Consider the following 23,534-nt stretch of genomic DNA (forward strand, 5'->3'; position numbering starts at 1 on the left):
CAAGGCCAAAGACCGAGCAGGCAGTTTCTTCTCTTTGCATCTTCCTGAGTGACGCTTTTAGACTTGAATTTAACTGAGGTTTGCCAAGATGCTGAGCCAACTCTTGCTTCGGTTCTAGGGGAAGGCGTATTGCATCTCTTGTACATGGTATGAAATGACTAAATGTGAATGACCCAAATATGTAAATAACTTGCAGGATCTTGGAAGATATTCTGTAAATACGAAGCCTAATTATTTCCTTGCTCATTTGTATAAGTCCAGAAGACATTGTGAGGACTGAATGAAAATAAGCAGTATTGTCTTGAATGGTCAAGCAGATGTGCTTCCTCTAAGGAAACATCTAGAAGTAAATTGAATGTCCTGTCCTTCTAGGGACAAACAACTTTTAATTCCAAAATGGAGTATATGAAGTTCAAGGAATTAAATAACTCTAGAACCCCAAAATAAAAAAATATTTTTCCCAACCCCACTGAAATATTAAGATTAGCTAAAATAAAGATAAGAGCTTGAGACAAACTAGGTTTGCAGTTGCCATATGGTCACTAAATAGTGTATCATCATGACCCAACTGAGGTGTAGTCAACTCGCTGGCTGGGGCAAAGGGAGTTGGAATGGAAATGAGTAGACGGACCCAATTTATTTTTCTCTTGGCAAGAGGTACGTGGTAGAGTTGAGGTACAGAGGGATTCCTGAAATCTGGTCCAGTTTTGCAGAAACCTTTTGGATAGCTTTTCTTTTGGAAAGGGACCTTCAACTTTTAAAACAAGGGTCACACTCTGTTTTGTAAGGTGCTTTGAGTGGTCTCTGCTCTACAGCACAGTTGTACCTGTAGGGCTCACCAGCTGCAACACTGTGCGTTATGCACTGTTACACAGTACAAATAAAACTGAGAAAATAAAGCAGTGTAGCTTTTCATTGTGCTTGTTAGATCTCAGGATTTTTTCTCCAGAGTGCCTAAGTTGAAGGTCACACAACATGAACCGTAAGTTGCTGTGCCATGATGGCGTTTGCACATAGAAGTAGTTATACACGGGGATATGCCGCAGCGCAAGTGGGGGATGTATTCCAATGGATAACTATTGGCATATCCCATGGATATCCTTGGCAATCATGCAAGCAGAGCAGAAAAACAGCACTTCAGGATTAGCTTTTAATTTCTGCCTATAGTTAGTTTTAAGGCAGGCCATTAAAGTGACAGCATCAAGTCATTAAAATCCTGTTAGATTTTAAAAATAACTGGAGAGTTTGGGGAGGTGCTTCAGATTTCCTGATCCTCGGTGCAAAATGCCTCAGGGCAATTAAGTTTTCAGTGTTATTTCTTTCAACAGCTTTTGAAAATCAGCCTCATTTTTCTGAAGCTGTAGCTGAGCATCAGAAATACACTGATACTAAAGATTATAACCAATTTAGAAATCTTGTTCCACATATTTGGAAAGCAGAATCTAATTTGGGGTTTTTTGCTATCTTTTTCTTTTGCAACCTTTTTTTGAGTTAAGTAAATATCTTGTAAACAGAAAATTTTGTCTGATTTATGCCTTATATTCATAAATAACTGCATGATGGGGAGGCAGTGGGGCATCAGGGCATTTTTTTCCCCACATGTTCATTCTGTGAACCATTTTTTCTCAAAAATGGAGAATTGTTCAAGCTCGGAAATTTTCACAGAAATATTTATGGAAATTATTATTGGGAAGCAACAAATATGCCTGGGTATGTTTAGCATTTTGCTGGTCAAGCACTAACATCTATGACAGCACAGCAGTGCAGGGAAGAATAAGTCAGAGTACTAGTAGAAGGAGACTACTGACTGGTTTTAGAAAATGAAGGACAGTAAAGAGACTGCAAGGCAAGAAGACAGATGGATGCAGTATTAAAAAGGGCAAGTAAATCAAATCCTTTCACTGGTGGACTCAGGACTGGCAATGAGCTCTAGAGCTGATATCATTTTCCTCTCAGTTCATAATCCGTTTTCCAAATTGAAGCTGTCATAAGCAAAATGCCATTAACCTCCAGCTTGTTATACAGTGAAATGATAGCATATGGTGAAGAGGGGGAAATTAGCTTGTCCTCTTATGCTCCCTTTTTGTGACATCCTCAGGAATACACAGGAAAGTATGAACCCAGAAGATGAAGTGGATGAGTTTCTGGGCCGTGCCATTGATGCCAGAAGTATTGATCGGTTACGCTCTGAGCATGTGCGCAAGTTCCTCTTAACATTCAGGGAGCCTGACTTGGAGAAGAAGGTAACTGTCTAAAAATCATTATAATGTGTCAGTTGAGCTTGTAATGAGTTTAATACGCCTGCATAAGGTCAAGTTTTATATCTATGGTAAAGCTAGGTTTTAGGTGTTGGAGGCGGGGTTGTGATCTTAAAAAAATCCATGCTTCTTCAGGGAAACCTTAATATCCATGTCCCTAGAAAGCCACAGTCATCTGAAGGGAGTACTGGGCAGGAAAACCAAGGCACTTCTGTCAGACACACAGGAATATACACGGATGAGCTGTAAAGGGAATCCAGAATAAACCAGATTTGTGTCTGTGATCTTGAGCCATCCAAACTGAGATTGCAGTCATCCGTTATCTCCCTCACATCACTGGAGAAACCTGCTTCAGCCTGCCTGAGCTCCGAATCACCTCTGGAGGGGCTTCACTCTGCCCTTTGCCTCCCCAGGGAGCTCCAGGTGCTACTAAGGTTCATTGGGATGCAATTTGACCAGAGGTCATTTTTAGGAACCCATTTTAAGTAACAAGCAGAGTTCTCTGTCTCAAAAATGTGAGAAAGTGGAGTAACAGACCTAGGGTTCCCAAGTAGCTGATTGCTTCCTGGTTTTGTTTCAGATATCATTGGTGTGACACAAAGATCTTTTCAATTTCTCTGTCTGTATAATAGAGACATTGGCTTTAGATGGCCGCAAAGTTAAATTCAGTTAAGTCCAGAGGTACCCAGATGCTATTATTAAGGATACAATATAAACTGCTGTTTTTAATTGCCCAAGGAAAAGCAAAGTCATCTTTTCTTTTTTTTTTTTTTTTTTTTTAATCCAAGCACAGATCCGTGGGATACTGGAGTGGTCTTCAGGATAAGCTCATTATTCAATGGAAAAAGCTTCAGTAATTAAGTTTGCACTAACTATTTTAGCATTTTATTTAGAAACACTCTTTCAATGGCAGGAATTGCAGCCTATTGCAAAAGCATGCCTTTGCAGGATTTACAGCTATTCAATGAATCAGTGTGGGACTGGATAAAAGCTCAAGTATGTAATTTCCCCCCACTCCTTCCTTTCAATTTCACAGCTGAAAACTGCTAGGGAAATTAGTGGTTCACCTGTTCTGAGCACCTTTTATTTTGTGGTTCAAACATTGAGACCGTCTGTGCTGAGAACTGTGCTTCAAGCTAAATAAAGCATCTTTGGGAATCAGATGCAGCTCCCATGTGACCAATATGTTGACAAGTAGTTGGAAGGAGTGACTGTGTGAAAACCGCAGCATCCTCGCACTATCATTAGAACGAGCCAAGCCGTCTGCACAGAATACAAGGTTTTCTCATTAGCAGCATTCATCCCTGTTGGAGAAAACTTCCCATGGAAGAAGTTTAGGTCTGATGATGGTGACCTAGAATCCTGGGTGCAGTTAATCCATTCCTGTTCCTCTTGTGCAAGGGGCAGATGGTGAATCCTCTCTCCATTCAGCTGTGTAAGGTTTGTTCCCTGACCTTGGGTCTGTTCAAGCCCTTACAGCTTGCCCAGGGAAAAGAGGAGTTTGTATCATTAGTCGTTTCCTACCAGCGCTGTTCCCAAGGACCTAAATGGAAGCCAAGTAAGAAGCTTTTGTGGTGAGAAGGCAAACAGCGAAAATTCCCACTAACATAACCCTGTTTGCGTTTTTGCAGTACTCCAAGCAGGTGGATGACAGGTTTGGAGCCTACGTGGCTTGTGCCTCCCTAGTCTTCCTCTTCATCTGCTTTGTTCAAATCATAATCGTGCCACAGTGAGTATCTTTTCATCCTTTTGCTCCCATCTGCTTCCCTCCTCTATTCTGGCCTACTTTTCTTTGGTTTTTTTTTCTTGAGAATTCAGAGCATCAAGGGGAAGAGAAAAATCCTTAAATAATTCATGCTCAAGTGATGCATGGTGCTTATTGTTTTCACTCATTTCTAGTGCAGATTAAAACCTCCTCGCTGGCACGTGAGGATTTCTGTTTTCCCAGTGTGATTTCTCTTTCTGTTTACCTCCATCTTAGGAAATTCAGTTCAGCACATTTATAAGCCTGTGGAAAACAAATATGACTAAGTAGGAAGGATTGCCTACTAAGGCATAGTACGCATTCACAACGTGAGGCTAGGCTGTCCTCTTATCCGAACGCAGTGGGATAGAGAGGTGAAAAACCCATCACAGCCTCGCTGCTCAGAGCACTGAGGTCTTAGGGTCTGATTCACAGATAAGGCATAACCTGTCACGCATTTATTCTTCTGGACTCAGAGTAGCAGCGCAAGAAGAAAGGTATAGAAGGATTTGAGCTACACGTGCCTGCACTTTTTGTAGCTCACTCCGGTTTTAGGGGTCGCAGTCATTGCTTTCTCCAGGCAAGAGTGGCATAAGCTCAGGGCTCTGGGGCACAGTGCTCTTGGACCACTGCAGTGCACTGCTTTGACTGAAAGGCACAGCGTAAACCTCTGGATCTTTTCCAGCAGTGAGCATTGTGGACATGATATTTCTTCTCAAAGAGTTCATAAAAAAATCTCTTAAAATTAAAGCATGTTGGTATTTCCTGTGCTCTGGTTTAGTAGCAATAACATATCATTCACTGAGCACTGCTGTGTTGGAAACAAATTTGGAGTTAGTCATTTTTAATCTGAAGAACAAGATCACAGAAGCTCTGGAAACACTCCAAATTCATCTTCATTATGAGAAGACAAAAAATTGTTTAGCGAGAGCTCCAATACTATTATATGCCATTACAACTGCTTTCTACTTAAGCTCACACCACAGGTCTTTTCAGACTAGAGGTTGGTTTGTACTGTTCAGATCAGATATTTGGAAGGTCACAGAAATGACCTATAGTCTGATGATTGAGGTCATTCACTCTCCCAGGCAAGAGGACAACCACTTCTGCTCATGGGAAGATTGAATCAGCAAAATAACATCAGTACAAATGCACTGTGTAAACAGACAGATGCACTTTGGGAAACTGGAAGTGAAGCTGAAAGAGGCTCAAAATTGAAACTAGATCAATCCCAGCAATTAACGCATTGTTAATTAAGGCCAAAAATGTTCTTTGAGAGTAATTTATTTAATGAGGGTTTATACTTTGGATCTCTGGATATTACTGCTGTGACTTCACACCTGCAGAGGTCCACTACCAGCCTTTGTGTTGCTCATCAAACTCCCTATGCAGCCACTAAGCTGTCTCCATAAAACTCAGTTTAACATTTAAATGACAACTTGACAATTTCTGATCTGTGGCAACCATATGGCTGACTCCCTTGTATTACACAGCAGCCAATCCCTTATGGCAGCGTGGTGTAAGTGTCATGCTGCTCAGCCTCCTTCCATGCCGCCCGTAAGGGTGGCGGTTAGGTTTTTTGGTAAGTTCTGAAGTGTCCTTAGGCAGCCTGACCTGTCTGAAAGATGATTTAGTTCAAGAGTAAATAAAATTTCATGTTTTAACTGCAGATCAGATATACTTTCCTTCACCTTTTGGTTTGTTTTTCCTTATATTTCAATTGCCTAGTTTTGGCCTTTTATTGAAGATAAGAGTTAAGCAGCAGCTGAAACCACAGGTGTGTGTATGTGTCACCATCAGAGCTTCATGAAAGACACAACATGGAATTTTAATCTGAAGCTAGAGACAAAATGGAAGTAATCATTTATGATGATAAAGAGGAATAGCTTTAATGAATTTCACAAAGGCTCGAACAGTGAATTAGCAAGTACAATTATCTTAGTAGTCATGAGAGAACACAGAGACCAGCTGGCTTTGGCGTGGTTGGCCTCAATGTCATGTCACAAGAATACTTGCTTTAAATTATAAACAAGGCTAACTCCTGGGAGGGGGCCTGTCCTATCACACTGAGACCAATCACTGGGAAATTGTTGTTGAATATCTTCGTGATCAAAACACATGAAAATGCGTAGCACAAAGTTGGCCCTGGGGTCCTGTTTGTACTTCAAAGTTGGGAGGAACAGGAACCTATAAAGCTGACCAGGCTAAAGCTGTTTTCCCTGACTGTCCTCATACCACAGTTGCCCCCATCCCATGCATGAGACAGAGCACAGAGGACGGTGCAGCACAGACATTCCCCGTGCACAGCAAGGATGGGCAGCTATTCCCATTGAGACTATTCCCACTCGGCTGCACTGCAGCACTCAGCATGCTTTCCTTCCCAGGGTTCTCCTGCCCACAGCCAGCCAGGGCTGACCCACCATAACAAATTGTTCTATCAGCTCCTCTAGCACATGCAATATTCCTCAGTCCCTCTGCTGTCACTCCGGCAGGAAGGTGATTGCTATAAAAGATGCAGTATTCTCTGCTCTGCAGCCTGCATGAGTAATTTGAAATAGGACAGAGTATCTGTTGGTATTCAAGGCACCTCGTATCTCCTACTGCTATCCTAATTGGAAAGCCCGTGCAGTGTGTCATAGCTTGTACAAATGTCATGGTCTGGAGAGCAGAGCTGTAGCTATTCTATATGGTGTGCATTTAAAAAAAAAAAAAATCTGCTTGATTTCAGCTCTACATTTATGCTGGGTTTTTACCTGACCTGTTTCCTGATCCTGACCACAGTGGTGTTTGTTTCGGTCATTTACTCCTGTGTAAAGGTGAGTACTGTGGTTTCTTTGTAGAGTCCTTTGCCTAAGCTAACTGGATCAGTAATCTATTCCTTCAGCTAACAGAGCATGTTTTGTTAGCCACCCTTTCCACACTATGTGATAAGGGTTAGAGAAAAAGCCTTTGATAAGACAGAATGAACTGCAAACAGATGTTAGGGCTGGGCTGGCATCTCTTTAGTTCATCCAGAAGTAATCACTGTGTTGATCTGCATGTCTATTAAGTCCCCTGCAGGCACTCTTATATTGATATAAGAAGAATACATTTCCCAATGTGGAATGAAACACTGACCATTTGTTTCCTCCCTGTAAACTTCCTGCAGAGTTGCCTGTGTACTGGCCCCTGATGCATATGCATGTTTGGGTAGGCAGATAATCAGAAGCAGAACATCATCAAGGAAAAATGCCTTGGGGGGAAGTAAAAGCTGTAAACATATAGAATTTTATCAGCCTTTCTCAGATGAGTGTACAGAGCTTCCAGAATTATTGGGCTCTTTCTTGTAACTGGTTTTGTTAAGCAAAGAAATAGGTTGCGTGAAATCTGAAAACATATTAATTCTTTTTGGCATTCTGTGGTAAATTGGCAGTCAGTGCTTTGGGAAGGGTGACGTGCTCATCTTTTTCACTCAAAGGTATTTGTATTTAAATGTTGATGCTACTTGATTGTATTTGCAGTTTTGTGGATCCTTCCAGTCTAGCAGTGTCTGAACGTGGAAAACGTTCAGATTCAGGCTCCTTAGCCGAAGCTCAGCTTTGCTCCTCAGAGCCTGGAATAAAATAGCTTGGTAACATTATGTTTTCTACGGAAGAAACAGTGGGGTAATGGATTACGTCAGGCAGATGATTTGCATCACTTTATCTTCTCTGTGCCATTTTCATCAGCTGAATGTGGGTGCTCTTGACAGACTTACACCTTTCGTGTCTTTTTGATTTTTGAAAGTTAGATTCAGAGAATTAATCTTTGTCTTCTTGTTTAATAAGAGCTACAAACTGTTCCCAGTGAAAGAAGCCTCAGGTTATATTTGAACCTAACAACTCACTCACAGGGCTTCCCTTGGGCTTATGGCAATTTTAAAGGGAGCCTAGCTCATAAGCGCAGCATCCCGTTGGTCCTGCTTGTTTACCAGCAATGAGAATTACAAGTCAGAAATAACAGTGCTAAAAGGAAGGCTTGGGTCCCTTGAGCTGGGAAACGGTACCCAAAGATGCCTGGTTATAGTTGGTGTGTCCATTGTACATGAGGATGCTACTGAGTGTCATTAGTTTGTAAACTGGTATCAGCAGTTAATGTGATTAGCAGTTAATTAACAACGAATGTGGAAAGCTTTTGGTCACAGCCACAAAGGACTTGGAAGCTTGGTGCAGGGCTGTGCTGGAGCCTACTTATGCTGCAGTGCCACCGGCAGCAGCATCCCAGCGCACTGCCAGCCGTGCGAGCCACACCAGCACACCAGCGCTACTGGTGTTGTGCAAATACTGGGGCAAGAGCTGTGACAGACCTCTGAAGCATTCAAGCTGGTTGACCTGCAGTCAGATGGATTTCAAGACGCACGGCTGGTTTTGTCACCCACTGGCTTTTATGGGCTTAGGTTGTTTCCACATACTGACAGCAGCACTCGATTCTGTCGTCATTCAAAAGTTTTGGTTTGGGCATTTTGGTTTCATATTATCACTGATCTGAATTAACAATTAATTTAAAAGGCACACAGGATTTTTCAGTCCCTTGCTTTCTTTGCCTTGATCTTCCAAATTCCTGTAGAAGAGGTCTGTTCAGTGGTGCCTGCAACTGTTTTTAGGCTGACTTTGCCTCAGTGCACAGACCCTGGAAACAGGAGACATCAGAGGGAACTCAGACTAACATCAGAATTCAATGGGGTTTTATGAAGCTCTTGGTACTTCCAAAAGTGAGTTTTCAGCATGCTGGCCCAGGCCTACAAGGTGCTGATGTATAACATTCAGTGTGGCCAGTGCCTTCTGTGTACAGATTGTAAATATTGAAAATATTGGGGCTTCTAGCTCCAGTACCTTTTTGATTACCCCTTTTTTAGTGCTCCAAATTAGCCTCTGCTGACAACATCTCATTATGAGATGGCTTGTTTAGGAGATGATTAGTTGTCAGCTACTGTCAGACAGCAGCAGCTCCCAGTAGCTGCAGCCTGCTTCTGTCATTAAAGATTTTGGTGTTTTTAGCAACGGGTGTACCCAGTCCTTGGTTAAGGGCTGTTTATTTCTGTACTCCACATTGCTTCAGGAAGCATTTTCACACATATGCACAGGAAGGTACTTTTACAGATCCTTTAAATGAAATTTTAAGACATAGGGACGTCAGCATCATTTGTTTTCTTTTGCACTCAGATGTGGGATAGGAGAGCATGTGTTTTACATACCAATGGCTCATTCCACACTAAGTTGGAAAGCAGGTGTCCACCCCAGGGTATCTGCATAAGCATAACTGTTGCCTGTTTGCTGTGTTGTTACATGATAAGCGGCTCTTTTTTCTTCCTCTTTCCAGCTTTCATGTGAGATTTTTCCTTCCCTGTTTTGGCCTCTCCATCTCTGGCTTTGACAGTGGCCAGCAGGCTCTTTCTGGACAGCTTGATCATGTTTTATTTTCTTTTGCTGTCATTATTATCTTGCACTATAAAACTCTCCATGGACCAGTTGATCCTGGAACTGCCATTGCAGCCGGCTTGGCTTTCCAAGTTTCTTCAGCTGTAATAAACAAGAGTTCCAGTTCTTCACTTTGATGCTCCATGAAGATTTGGCCACCATGAGATGGTGTTCCTTCCCAATAGAGTCTAAGGTCATGGGAACCAGGGTCCCTTTGCAAATACTCCACTGACAGACATCTGTTTTGCTACGAACTTATCAAGTTTGTGTTTCTCCTTAAAATCCTTAACTTCTGGTATCTACACTGCTGTGTGGAATTCAACTTCTTGCATCTTCCTGGGAGCATGTATGAGAGAAATTTCAAGTTATCCTTCACGAGAAAACAAGTTTTTTCTGTAGCTTTACATAGGTGCCTCTTGTCAACCTGCTTCTTTGCCTCCCAAAGCTGGTCTAGATGCCCCTAAAGAGGTTTGGTTTTGGTTTTTTGGTTTTTTTCAATTCTTGAGCGGGGGAAAAATACCTCTGAAAACTGTACTTTTCAATAGACTAATAAATCACTGTGAGATAAGATACATAAATTGACTTGCAACATCAAGTTGTCTTTTACTCCAGAAGCATCTTAATGTACTTAAAAATGACTCAAAGGCTTTTATTACAAATTGAAAAATCAGAACTTAAAGACCTCATAGTTTTTTCATCTCTGACACAACGGCAATTATCTAAGCAGTTTTCCATGTCCACAATATATGTGAAGATGACAAGAAGAAATATTACTCTTCTGTCTGTGATCAGCTGTTATTGTGAATTACAGTTTTTATTTAGTGTATTTTTGTCATGCAAATGACTGGAGGTTGTGGAGGGTGTGTAACACTAGTACTTGTTGGATCACTTTATAAATTCTGACTTTCACCTGTACAACAGTACCCTACCTTCACCTTCTATATTCATTAGTACCTGCATGCTTTCAGAGCCTCTCTCTTCTTGGAGATAATGTCTTCCAATCTTTCTAGTTGAAATGCACTTATGCATTTCAATTCAGAATTAACTGGGATTGACTGGACAATCCAATTTCCTTTTTCCCACCGTGGTTATTTTAATTTACATTTTAAGAGGGCTAATGAGTGACGTCAGGCTTGTGTGGCAACCCAAACATGAATCTCAGCTGCCCAGATGGACTGCATCCTTTCTTCCAGCCCCTGTTCTCAGTAGTGCACGTGGGCTTAGAGTTGCCATTTCATCAGACCTTCCCTTGTCCTGTTCTTCACTCAGGAAAGATTTGAGGCAAGATTTGCATCTTATTAAGAGGACTGAATGGTGTTGGACAGTACAAACCAATGGGCAACCAGCAACAGTGCATGGATTTTTCACTGTACTATAATGTCCTGATGTTCTGCTTCTTTTCCTAGAACAGAAGGGATTTTATTTTGTTTTATTTTATTTTGTTTTATTTTATTTTATTTTAGAATGGGAGGGGACGTGATCTTTTCTTTTTTCTTCTTTTTCGTTATACCCCTGACTCGTGGATGTTTTTATGGAGGAAGCAAATATTGCTAGCATGGAGCTGAATTGTCAGAGCTGAGACAAGTCCCCCATTTCTGTCATAGAAGTCCTCCAACCTGCAAATATTCCTGATCTCTGTCTGCCTCTGTGAAATGGGGGGAGAGCACTACTTATGTTATAGAGCCTCCGTGAATGTTGTTCACAAGGAAAAGGTTCCTCAGATGTGCGGCATGGCTGTGCCATTGCGCTCTCTATTGCAATCCTGACCTCCTATGGTTTTTGGCATTAATTTTCCTCTTCAGGACTTCTTCCAGCTGTACTTGTTTACTGACCTAAAATTTTCCCTAATTTGCAAAGTAATGAGAACCAAGATTAATACAAAGAAAACACGTTTTCATTAGAATTTGTCTTCCACTGTTAGCTTTGCTTGATATCTCAGGCTTGGTTCAAAGTCAGACGTTTTTGGGATTGTTGGCAGCAGGGGCTTGAGCCAAGATCCACAATAAAGCACTCCCAAGTTTTTTTTAGGTTCCTGATCTTCCAGAGATTACAGAAGGAGGTTAGATCTGTGCATACCTTTCTGGAGCTTGGCCTTGAGGCCTGAACAAAGGGGTGGCAGGAAACCTGTCCTGCTCTAGTCTAGTGAGAAAACTGTTTAAATGCAGCGCAAATCCTCCTTCTCCCTCCAAATCCTATAAAGGTTAGAGTGAAGGAAAGCGCCGTGGCATTTCCCACGTCCCCGCGCTGGTAGGGATCTGCTAGCTGATGTCTGCATGAAACCAGCTGGACATGGTAGGGCAAGGAGATATTTTGATTTATGGCTTATGAACAGAGCCGAGGATTTCTGTATCAGCAATTTTTATTTCTGAGAGAGGTGTTCTGCGTTGGTTTACAGTGGCTGCATGAGCCTGAAGGATTGCATAAGCTTTCCGTGAATTTCAATCAATCCTCATTCAGTGCAAATCAGTCATAACCCTGATTTCCCCTTTCCTCCTGTCCCCCCCAGAGCCTTGCCTTCTCCTTTTGCCTGGAGTTAGCTAGATTTTTGTGTCTGTGCTGGTAGCAGGTGAAATCGGCTCTTTCAAAACTCTTGCCACAACCTCTCTCCCTCTGTAAAAGTCACCAGCTAATCAGTGCTTTGGCCGTTCAAACACTTCATAATTACGTTGTAGGACTGCTGCGTGGGAAGCCATGCGCTGACAAAATGTTGCATCTCTGAAGATGTAAGAGTGAAGGATAAAAGGGAAAAGCAAGACTTTTAATAGAAACATTAGTCACAGTTAAATTGCAGTGCCGAGTCGCTGCACTGCTAGCTTCTTTGTGTCTCTAAAAATACCCTCTAGTGGCTTGGTTATTCATGCAGCATGCTGGTAGGGAAAGGAGAGTTGGGTTCTGGAAAAAACTTTGGCAGTCTTCAGCAGAGCCCCTGTGGCATGGAGGGGAAGGGCACTGCAGGGCCGATGCGCTCCAGCGGGAGGGTGGCAGTGCACAAGGGTTTCCTGGCGTCCACCTCTTGTTGCTCCAGCCCTGAGCTTGCACTGGGGCGGTGGTGGCACATGAAGAGAGAGGGCTGGTCTCATTGTCTTCTGGACTTCTGTTGTAGCTAATGGAATGCAAGGAGGCCTCGTGCAATGCTGAGGGGTGACCCTTGCTGCAAAGGGCGCCTGGTTAGTCTCTGCTTTAACACAGAGAGTGTTTCTACCCAGAATATGATGCAGCACCTAAAGCAAAGCATGCTGGTGGCCTGCAGTCAGAAAGCAATTAGAAGAAAGCTTCTAGCTCTGATAGTAGTGAATCACTGGGACAGTCTGTCTAGGGAGCTCTGTGATCGCTCTCTCCAGCGGTTATTTTTAGCCCCGTGTGTCTGTGGTGCCGAGTGCCATAGACCAGATGAGGTCAGCTCGGCTGATTTCTCCAGCGTCTTTCACCAAGGGTCTGACATATCATGAGGCTAGCCTGGGCTTTTTAACAATCAGTTTCTGAAATGGCACCCCAAAGTCCTGTGATGCACCTTTGTGATCAAAGGGATATGACCTGTATTTTCTCATTTCTGTGTTTTTAAATTTTCAATCCAGTAATTTACAGGCTCAAGCTCCTGGCTATTTCAGTTACAGATGGCTTGTGGTTTGCTTCTCACAACAGGATGAGCACAGCCCTGCAAGCCGTGCTATCTATCTCTGCTCAGGAGCCATCATTCCCATTAGGAAGGACTAAGTAGATTTGGTGAGCCAGCTGGGCCTGCTGCCACGAGGCGGTCACGTTCCTGTTCGCCCTTGTCCCGGAGCTGCCATCCCCCATCACCTTTCTCTAACCCCTATGCAGCATCCGCACAGACGCCGCGCTGAAGGATGTGGGCAGCTCAAATGCGGGTTGTAATCTGTAAAACAAGCAATGATTTTACATGATTATTTAATTATTTTTTTTTCCACATGCAGCTTTTCCCAGTTCCACTCCAGACTCTTTCCAGGAAGATTGTGCAGTCCAGGACCAATAGTACCTTAGTTGGAGTCTTTGCCATTATCCTGGTTTTTCTCTCTGCCTTTGTCAACATGGTATGTGCATTATTTCCTTTTGACCCACTCAGTTCTGCACAGTTTTCTTAGTGGTGCTCTGCAGCACCGTAACCCTTCCAACCACTGGGTTTAATATAATCGTGCCTAATGCTTACAGCATCTGAGGTCAATTCCTTTTTGCTTTTTGGGCACAAAAAAGAAATGGGAGTCCTACAGCTGCATCCCTATAGCCTATTATATGCCTGGCAACAATTTGTGCCCATGTTCTTTTCTGATTCTTTAAATGCTTCTGCTCCAAGTACATAAGCCAAGCCCAAAGCGTACCCTTGCGTGAAGGGCCAGCACAAGGCCGATGCGTCATTTAACTCCCACAATATTGAGTGGGACTTAAGTGTTGCGCAGGCTTTGTGCCTGCCTTCTGCACGGTGCTGCATCCTGCTCTGAGTGCAGTAATCACCTAACAGGGACTGTGAAGACTTTGAGTTGGACTCGGGGCTGGGGAGGTCTAGCTTTGCATTCAGATGCTGCTGCTGATTTCAGACTTGGAGAGATGGGCTGTTCTCTAGGACCCTGTGGCTGCTGGTTTCTCACTTGTACAAATGGCTTGAAGGCTGAATCTATTTTGAAGAAACCACTTGAATATTCTCTACGCTGCATCATCTACTTCATTTTTTAAGGGGCAGGGAAGGAGAGATGGGCCTGGGGTTAAAGCCCTGAGCTTCGACATAGCTACAAAGACTTCTCATGGCCCTCTGCTCCTCTCAGTTATGGCCTCAGCTGGGGCAATGCTGACTTGGACTGGAGAGGCTTAAACACCTAAAATTCAGACCACTACTTGCTCTTGCTTCAGCTTCCCTATACACATTGTGAGATTCAAGAACAATTTTATGCTCTGATGAGGTACTTGAATGGGAGGCACTAGCTTGGTGGCATCAACACACCCACCACCTTCCCCCATAGTCACCTGCAAAGAGCTGCTGTGGGTTGCTGAGCACCACGCAGAAATTAGAGCTTTGTTTTTCTGCATAATATGTGATCCTTTGTATTAATGAACTGCTTAGTGTAAAAATTGGCAAAATGGACAAACAGCAGCACGTGGAGGAGATCAGAATGGCCCCCCGCTGCTTCCTCAGCATAACATAGCACATCAGCCTTTGAGCCTTGCTGCTAAAGTCTTCCCTGTAGAAGGACCCACAGCAGAAGCTTTAGAGATGGCAGAGGAAAGTTATCAGCTCAGAAATTCCCATCAGCAGAAATAGAGCAACCTTATCACAGATGGCGGGATGTATTTGCATGTGTAGTATCTACAGCCCCTCTGCCTGTGAACCTTCAGACATAAAGTTGTACATGAAGTTGAGCATGAAACCAGCTTTCTAGAGTACACAGCCTGGATTTTATTAATGAATATTTTGGGGGAGAAAAAACATAGCCATCGCACATGCAGTAAAACATAAGCCAGTGATTTCATTTTGCATATTTCACACATTGCTACAGCCATTTCCAGGGGAGCTTTTTAATTGATGCAAACTACTTTGTTTTGTTCTCCTTGTCTATGCCGCTGAGTTTAATACCATCTTTTTCTTCAGTTCATGTGCAGCACTGTGGATCTTGCCAGCTGCATGGCTGCAGAATACAACATCACTCCTGACCGGGTGGACATATGCCTTATCAGCAACCTGACTTCCAACTACAGCCTGGGTACCTTGCAGGGATTCTGTGAAAGTCCTTTGCCCAACTGCAACTTTCCAGAGGTATTGCTTGAAAAAAATGGGTTGCAAAGCTTGATCTGAGAAGGGGCTATAAAACCTCTGTGATAAATCTCAGTGATTCAGAGGAAAGCAAGGTAGCTCCTGACTGACATCATAGGACTGACACTGGCTACTACGCACAAACTTAAGTGTCAGAAGTTATTATTGTGAGGCCACATTAATGTTTAAGTTCCTTCAGGGCTGAATAATCAGTAGGCTTTTATAATTGTTGGATCCTGTCTGTAGCAGGAGAAATGGCCTTTCTTCATGAAGTCCTTAATAGTTTGCAGAACTGCCAGTCATTTCAAAGGAGTTTGTGGGTGCTCGGTATTACTTGAAAATCAGTTCACTGAAAATCAGTGTCTAGTCATAGATTTAACTCTTCCCTACATTGTTTTATGTCATGATGAAAAACTTTGCTTATATATTCTTTCACTAGGTGTAGTAGGTTCTGGCCTCAGGCAGGTTAGCAGCCCTGATAGTGGTCTGCTTCAATCTGCAAATGCAAATCCTACCTCTTCAGAACAATGTGTTTTTAAAAAAATGCTTCTGGTGGCAAAAAAGAAACCCAAATATGTTTTACACACTGGTAGAATACTTTGCCAGAAAAACCCACATCTTTTTGCATCACTATTCAAGACCTTTCTCTGAGGTTTTAGGTAATGGCCATTATGTGTGTTGTCTACTGGAAACTGAAAAGGAAGAAAATCTGTCTAGGATGGGGGCAGAATTTATGTCAAGGTTATCTGGGTTTATGGGGACCTGACAGATTTATGGCTGATCTGTTATCATCCAGATGTCCAAGGTGCTACTGAAAGCCCTGGGAGCCCACTGAACCTATTTCCATGTCACCTAACAGGAATATGGTCCCCATCTGATTCAGTGAGCTTTCCGAGACCACTGTTACTGTGAGTTTCAACCCTGCAAAGGCTCTTAGTATGTCCACAGAAAGACCCAGGAGCAAAATCTGGCACAATGGAGAACTAGAAACAGTCTGTGCCCATCATGAGGTTGTCAGGAGTTCAGGACAGAGAAAGATTTTAAGCAGTGAGGAACAACCATTTTGCATGCTGAAGATGCTATGGAAGCCTTGAGCCAGGTCCTGCCAGTCAGTGGGCTCAGAAGTGAGGCTTCAATCCCCTGTGCTCCGCAGAGCAGACGTTGGATCTGGTACAGGTGCTGCCTGTTGCTCCCAGTGTGCTTTCAGGAGATGGTGGGATCCTACCCCTCAGCCACAGGGAACATCCACCCATTTTCCAGAAACTGAAGGGTCAAGTTACAAGCTGTGCAGGTTACTTTCTCTAATTTAATATATCAGTGATGAACTATTAATAAATGAGCTCAAACATAAGTGTATTTCTACTTCAACTAGGGCTTGCTTTTAACTGAAAGGATGGATTGCCTCAGGTATTTGATACAGTTTTTGTGCCAGAAATAGGCCTTTCTGGACAGAGTAGAAGCTTAAATCTTCACAGATTTGATAGCAGGAAGGTGATGAGCTGGATTACATGCCTCCCTTCATTTTACATCCATGCTAGCTTTCCCAGGAGCCATAAATGGCACCTGCAGTCTGCAATTGCATTTGAAAGCACTGGCATGCTAAACATTTAGCTCTCAGATTGGCAGGCATTGCTGCCCTGCCACCCCAGCGTGGCAGTGGGCTCCACTACCACGCATGCACACTCTTCTGCAACTGCTGGCAGAAAAAAATGATGATGGTGGTGTGCATTAGTAGAAGTTTGTCCAGCCTGTATCTTGCCGATGGATTCAGAGTGTCGCATCAGCAGGGGCAATACTTACTGGCCTCAAGTGCATATCTGTCCTGGTGGCATGAATTGCTGATACCCTTGGTCTTGTGTATTGTGCAGATATGCAAGTTCGAGTCCAGCTGACATTCATCTCTCTCCTGTTTTTTTTCCCCTTTTTGTCTTTATACAGTACTTTACCTACAGTGTCTTATTGAGTCTTCTGGCCTGCTCTGTGTTCCTTCAGATCAGCTGTATTGGAAAACTGATCCTTATGTTAATCATTGAATTTATATATGTTCTCATTGTGGAAGTGCCAGGGGTCAACCTTTTTGACAATGCAGATCTCCTGGTTACAGCTAACATCTAGTAAGTGCCTTTCACTTCTAAAACCTTCACCCAATTTCTTTCACCCACTGATTTCAGTGTGGCATTAGGTGGATGGGAGCAACAAGGCTGTGGTGCAAGCAAGAGAAGTGCATGATATCAGAGAAAGCATGGCTGTAAACTGAAGACTTTGTCAATGCTGCTCCCCACCTGAAGAGTAAAACTTCAGCAAAACTGAAGAGTAGGAGAACACAGTTCCCTTTAAGATCTTTTTAATGTGGAATTGACTAATGAACTATCTATTAATAACAAAATATAACTGGAATCAGAGTGGATCTTTATTTCTTTTTCTTCCAGAAATGGGGAGCTGCAGTTAGTCATTCTCACATCATCTGGTATATGCACTCCCAATATAGAAATGTCTTTCCTCAAAAAAGAAGAAAAAAAAAGTGCTCCAACAAACTTGAGCTGGCTCAGGGATGTGATAATGAACCACTGAGATGTTCAGACATCTGATACATCAAACCCGGGTTGGGGTGGTGGAATGGTGGTGTTTAATGTTTGGCTAGTGATCTCCTGACAGTTGCTGTTGGACACATGTCTGCATTTGAAAAGCCAGTATCGCAGCTAGTCTCAGCATAATTCCCAGCAGAAGGGCCTGGACTAAGTGGGAGTAGACAGTTGCCCTTTTTACTTACAAAAGGTAGTTTTTCATCACCAGGTCACAAATTAATCATGGCAGCAACCTCCTTCCACTGACATGGTTACCCCTCTCCTGAAGGTCACGCTAGGGAGGGAAATTTCGCACATCTGCAAACTCACCCTCCTCCACAAGTTTCATTTCTCACTGGGAGTTGCGTTGTTGTGTTTACTACTTGTTTTGATGATTTGCCCTTGTAGGCAACAATTGTACCTGAATGTGAGTCAATAAAAACATGGTGTTGTCTAAAGGTGAACATGATGCTAGGATGTATAATAAGGAGAGTTGCCTGTAAGACATGAGAAGTAGACCATTGCTCTACTCAGGAGTGAGAAGGACTAACCTGGAATATGTTTTCCAGTTTGGGGCAAGAAGGCAGTTCATGATAGTGGAGAGTCCAGAGCAGCAAAGAACAGAGATCTAGAAAGCAGCAATTTAGGTGAAACATTGGTCAAGGATGGTAGCTGTGATTGCTCCTGTCTTGGCCAGGAGGGTGGTTGAGAAGATTCCCATGGTCCTTCCCACTGCTATCTTGCAGGTTATGAAATAGCTTGTGTAGTTGCTCAAATTTCTTGATGGTCATTAACCCCTTCAAGCCGGATGCACCTGGTTACTTCTGTCCTTCACATAAATATTGCATGATTTTAGCATTCCTGTGTGCCCAGTAATCATAGAATCATAAAGGTGGAAAAGGTCTCTAAGATCATCAAGTCCAACCGCCAACCCAATACCACCAATAGAATCATAGATTCATTCAGGTTGGGAAAAGAAGACTTAATGGAGGTATGGCTTTTACTGCGATTGACAGTAATCACATAAATTATTTTGTTAACTCAAGTGAATCCAATTATGTAGGAAATCCCATGGAGCTTTCTGTGGAGGTGTGGGGAGAATGAGGTTTTCTTCCTTTTTTTGCAGATATTATGTATTCCAACAGCGGAAGCTATTTAGCATTTTCTAATACAATTAGAGAAATAAAAGCATTTTATATACCAAATATAATTTCATTCTTGTAAGTCAAGCACTAAGCGAAATTATAGCACTTAGAAGTATAATTTACGTCACTTCACAATCAAAATGTCAGTAATAAAGTGGAGAAGGTTAGCATGTTTTCCCAGAAATAGCTTTCTGTGATGCTATATTATCTCTCAGGAAATATTTGTTTTGTCCGGAGAGCGCCATGAACATCTGTTTATCGTCCCAGTATTGTCCCATTTGTGTGTTGTGGGAAATGGGAGCTCAGCATGTAGCAGATAGTTCAGAGATGTACCTTATTGTCCAGCTGATATTAAACAAAACAAAACAAAACAAAACAAAAAAAAAACCCACCACAACATGACCTCATACTATTTTAATTGGGTGCCCGTTGTAGCTACATAATTGCCGTCTGCTCTGCAGCCATTATGGTACTCTGGCTAATTAGAAGTGATGCAGATGTCACTTCACACTTCTGTGTACAAACCAACCCAGCATGCAAGCAACTGAAAGGCTCATTATAGCACGTTGGGAGTTGCTAGATTTGACTGCAGTGACACACCAGCGTGGTGACATGTGAAGTATAACTGGACGCACAGAGCTACTATCGTATTACATTTTCCCTATGCAGAGGATAAAGCTAATGCATTGGTTTTAAAGATGTGATGGACCAATGTGATCTTCTGAGTGGAGCCCACTCCTACATAGTGGAGCCCAAAGAGCTTTGCCCAGTGATTTGTTCATCGAGGCCATAATTTCTATTCGAGCTGTGGCTTGTGATTTAGAGGGCTGTCTGTCCTTGGCATCGTGGTTATGAGAAGGGAGATGCTCCTGTCTATGGGAGCTGTCCCCAGAATCAACCACCTTTCCTGCTAAAAATGTGCACTTGAGCTGGAGTGTATTTAGCAAGCTTCTCACTGTGTTGCCTTCCAGTAATTAAAGAGCCATCTGCTACAGGAAATGGTGGTCCCATGGGGGAGTAACCTACCAATGTAATGCCATTAATGCTTGCATTGGGTGTTGTCACTTATCTAAAGCATTATTGTAAATACTGGATTTGCTGCTTTTCATAGTCTCTGCTGAAGATTTTAGAGCAAGTGTAACACCCGTAGTGAGCTTCAGCCCCAGTACAGAGGGTCAGATCTGCCATGCTCCCGTCATAAGACAGAGTGATAATGGGGGGCAGTCAGTCATCCTTGCCCAGGTGTAGTGATTTAGGGGAGTAGGGGAATCATGCTGCATGTGGGAAGTGTCTCCAAATCCAACTAAACCCAGCCTTTAGTGTGGGAGTCACCGTCTCCAGGGTACACAAACTGGTCCACATCCAAGCAGACGTGTTCGTTGCTGGAGCTGGCCAAGAGGCTGTGCAACAGATATGTACAAGACAACAGTGGGTTGCAAAAGCCGTGTCAGAAGAAATACCATGCTCAGAGCTGCAGAAAATGTCTCGGAACAAACAAGGTTAGAGAGTCACCGTGCTTTCATTTTTAATTTTATGCCCAGTTAGGCTCCCTCGGCTATTTCGATTTTGATGATTTGTATCTCTGATTCTGTAGTGAGAGGTTCCCTCCAGCTCCAGAAAACTGTGGCTTGAAGCTATTGAGACAGCTGTGAGATTCTCAGGCTAAAGATAATTCATGTTAGTAGCCTGCAAAGCTGTAATTGCATCAATGACACTGCAGTAATTTTACCGCTGCACTCTTTCTTTCCATTTAAACAGTGTTTTAAAAGATCCATGTACATGGTTCTCAGCCACCTAATATTCCACCCACACTTGAGAAGAAACCCAGCAACATTAAGCAATCAGTCAGTCAGGAACTCAGACAGCTACTACCTACCAGAAAGCTCCTTTCCGTCCTTTCACTGTAAGAAAAGCACACCCTCCATCTTCGCCGGCAGCTCTGCTTCATACGAGTACTTTGCAGTATTGTGAATAGTAATAGCAATCCACAGAAGGACTTTCTTTAGTGCACTCATGTGTGGCACCCATAGCTAGGCACAGCAGTGAAGATGAGCAACTTGCAGAAGAAGGGGGTAGTGCTAGAGTTAAAGGAATTAAACACATATCCATGCTACAGTACATGGGGAAGAGGGGAGCTATCCTGCACAAGATATTAGCCCAAAGCTTCCTTCTTTACATCAAATTTCCCAGCCTGACCTAATGAAGTAGTGGTGGATGCACAAGCATTTGCTAAGCTTCCCACAGTGACATTAAAATCCTAAATGATTATCTGACTCTTAATGCTTCTTAGCTATTTTAACCACATTAACCATGTTGCACCATCACTCTGGATTTCTGAGTGTAGCTCAGACGACCTTTTTTCTCTGCCCCCCTCCCCAAATCTTTTTGTAGTTTTCTGCTTTAAAAGGGCTATAGCCCCACACAGTGTCAGAGGTGCCACACTGCAGGGGTGCTGATGAATGATGTACAGAGAATGAGTGCCGGAAGGAGCCAAGCGTGCTACTAACCTTGTGTGTGTTTTTTTCCAGCATGTCTGCGAATTCAACGTTATCGTGGTGAGTCACTTTGGCATGAAATATTTTTATGGGATTTTGTTGGTAGGCATTGTCCGTTCACGAGGTGCGCTATCAGCACGTTGACTCACCAGTGGTGTCTAGTATTTGACCATGCATTGCTGTGAGCTGGTGCAACACTGTGCAAATGCCCTAAGTGGACTGAGTATTGCCCTTTTGTACGTATTGCTACTCCCAGAGCACCCTCTTTCCTGTGGGACTTACGGCAACTTGCTTTATAAAGCATCTCATAGAGCTTACTTGTAATTACAAGTCAAAGGCTTTATCAAAACAGTATTTTCAAAACAATATCTGTAATTCTGATTTAGCAGTTTTTATTTGCTTGCTTCTCAGAAGAAATGGGAATGTGTCTTAGTGCTCTTCTCAGCTCATGGAATATAAAGACCATTAAGAAGTGACTAATTAGAGAAGCAGTAAGTGTAGAACAGTTCCAGACTTAGGAGGCTGGGGAAGCCAGTGCAGGAGACGCAGTGAATACAGTCTGAAGAGCTGTCAGCATTTTGGTTTTGCAAAGCATAGTGGTGGCTGAGCGTGTATGGCCATTCTTTAAAAAAAATGGCTTTCATATTGATGTTAGCCTTTTTTAAGAAGTTGGATTAAAGTTCCATTTTCAAAATCCTGCTTTAGAACCAGCACCTACGAGCGAAAGTCTTCAGCTTCTTGCAGGTACTGTTTGTCCCTTTACCAACACGTGCTTTGAGGGGAAGGAAAAAAGCTTTTTCTTCAGAGGTTGATTAGCTTTAAGTGGGAACTGCGGAGCGTGGCTAAGCCATGTTCCTCCACGCTGAGGCTAACTGGGAAATTCTGCTCTTTTGTTGGCTGCAGCTCTTCAGCGATGACACGAGTCGCACTGAAGATTGTGACCCCTGTCATCATTACCGTCTTTGTCCTGGCGCTGTACTTGCATGCCCAGCAAGTGGAATCCACTGCAAGGCTTGATTTCCTCTGGAAACTCCAGGTCAGTGGGTGTTTGCTGTGTTAGAGGAATACATGTAGTCGTTGGTGTTAATATAAAACTACTGAGCTATTCACTATTGAGTTGCGGAGTGTTATGGAGTGCCTTTGAATTTAATCTGGATCTGGTATATAACTGGGCATACTAGTAATGCTCTGCTCTTCATTGGTACTTTGCATACTCAGTGCTTCTCACCCTGCTTGTTTATTTTAACCCTTTGTTTCCTTGTAAATGCACTTTGGATGGATCCCCACAGTAAAGGATTATAGATCTGAAGAGTGAGGTTAATAAATTCGGGCAACTGAGCCTGTCACTGTTGCAGGAACCTATAATATAACATGATTTGTAAATATAAGAAGCTCATATTCACTGCTGAATTGTTTCCCAGAGTTCAGTGAGCTGTAGTTTGCTGTGTTCAGGGGTGTGAAAGAGTCACATTTGCATTTTCATTCACTTTCTTGTTAAGCAGGGGGAACTGGCATGATATACAGCCTTCATTAGCCCCTAGGCAGCAGTACTGGATAACCAACACACTACAGATAATGCCACGCTGTGCTCGTGTCCCCGGGTTCAGTGTTAATCCTTTCACTACTTGTGCCCACGAGGCACGCTGGGGCATCGTACGTGATCCTCAAGCACACAGGACAGGTCTCAGCTCTGCCCAGGCCTCCGCCGGGGACTGCAGATTTTATGTGGATTGTTTTTACCTTCTGGGTGGCAGGACATCTTTCTAATAACAGGTCTCAGTGGTTTCATTAGGAGGCACTGAGGAAGCACCAATTAATTAAAGCTCCTTGGGAGGCAGATAAACATTGTTATCCTCATTTATACATGGTAAAACAATGGAAGGGATGAGCCAACTTGCCTGTTCCAGGTCTGGGCTGAGCTGGCTGAAGCGTTTGTTTCCCCAGGCAGAGCCAAGTGTTTTCCTTGTTCTGTCCAGACATATCACCTTCTAAATGGTCCTTCCTTGTTAAACTTCATTTCCAGTTCAAATGTCCTGTTTCAGAAACCAGCATCCACAAGCAAATTCTTAAGTGTTTTCCAAGTATTGCTTGTGCCTTTACCAACAAGTACTTAAAGGATGTGGGGAAGTTAT

General features: G+C 43.0%; 1 protein-coding gene across 1 annotated transcript in view; it reads left to right on the forward strand.

Moving 5' to 3' along the window:
* The window catches only part of ADCY5 (adenylate cyclase 5), a 215,869-nt gene that overhangs the window by 185,187 nt on the left and 7,148 nt on the right, over positions 1 to 23,534 (forward strand). Inside the window, exons 10-17 of the mRNA XM_064451210.1 lie at positions 2,099 to 2,243; positions 3,890 to 3,987; positions 6,731 to 6,818; positions 13,373 to 13,489; positions 15,037 to 15,201; positions 17,137 to 17,312; positions 21,436 to 21,462; positions 22,306 to 22,438. Of these exons, the coding sequence (XP_064307280.1) occupies positions 2,099 to 2,243; positions 3,890 to 3,987; positions 6,731 to 6,818; positions 13,373 to 13,489; positions 15,037 to 15,201; positions 17,137 to 17,312; positions 21,436 to 21,462; positions 22,306 to 22,438 (949 nt within the window). The remainder of the gene's footprint in view (positions 1 to 2,098; positions 2,244 to 3,889; positions 3,988 to 6,730; positions 6,819 to 13,372; positions 13,490 to 15,036; positions 15,202 to 17,136; positions 17,313 to 21,435; positions 21,463 to 22,305; positions 22,439 to 23,534) is intronic.

The sequence above is a fragment of the Phalacrocorax carbo genome, chromosome 5 (genome assembly GCF_963921805.1).
Source record: "Phalacrocorax carbo chromosome 5, bPhaCar2.1, whole genome shotgun sequence".
NCBI classification, from domain to species: domain Eukaryota; kingdom Metazoa; phylum Chordata; class Aves; order Suliformes; family Phalacrocoracidae; genus Phalacrocorax; species Phalacrocorax carbo.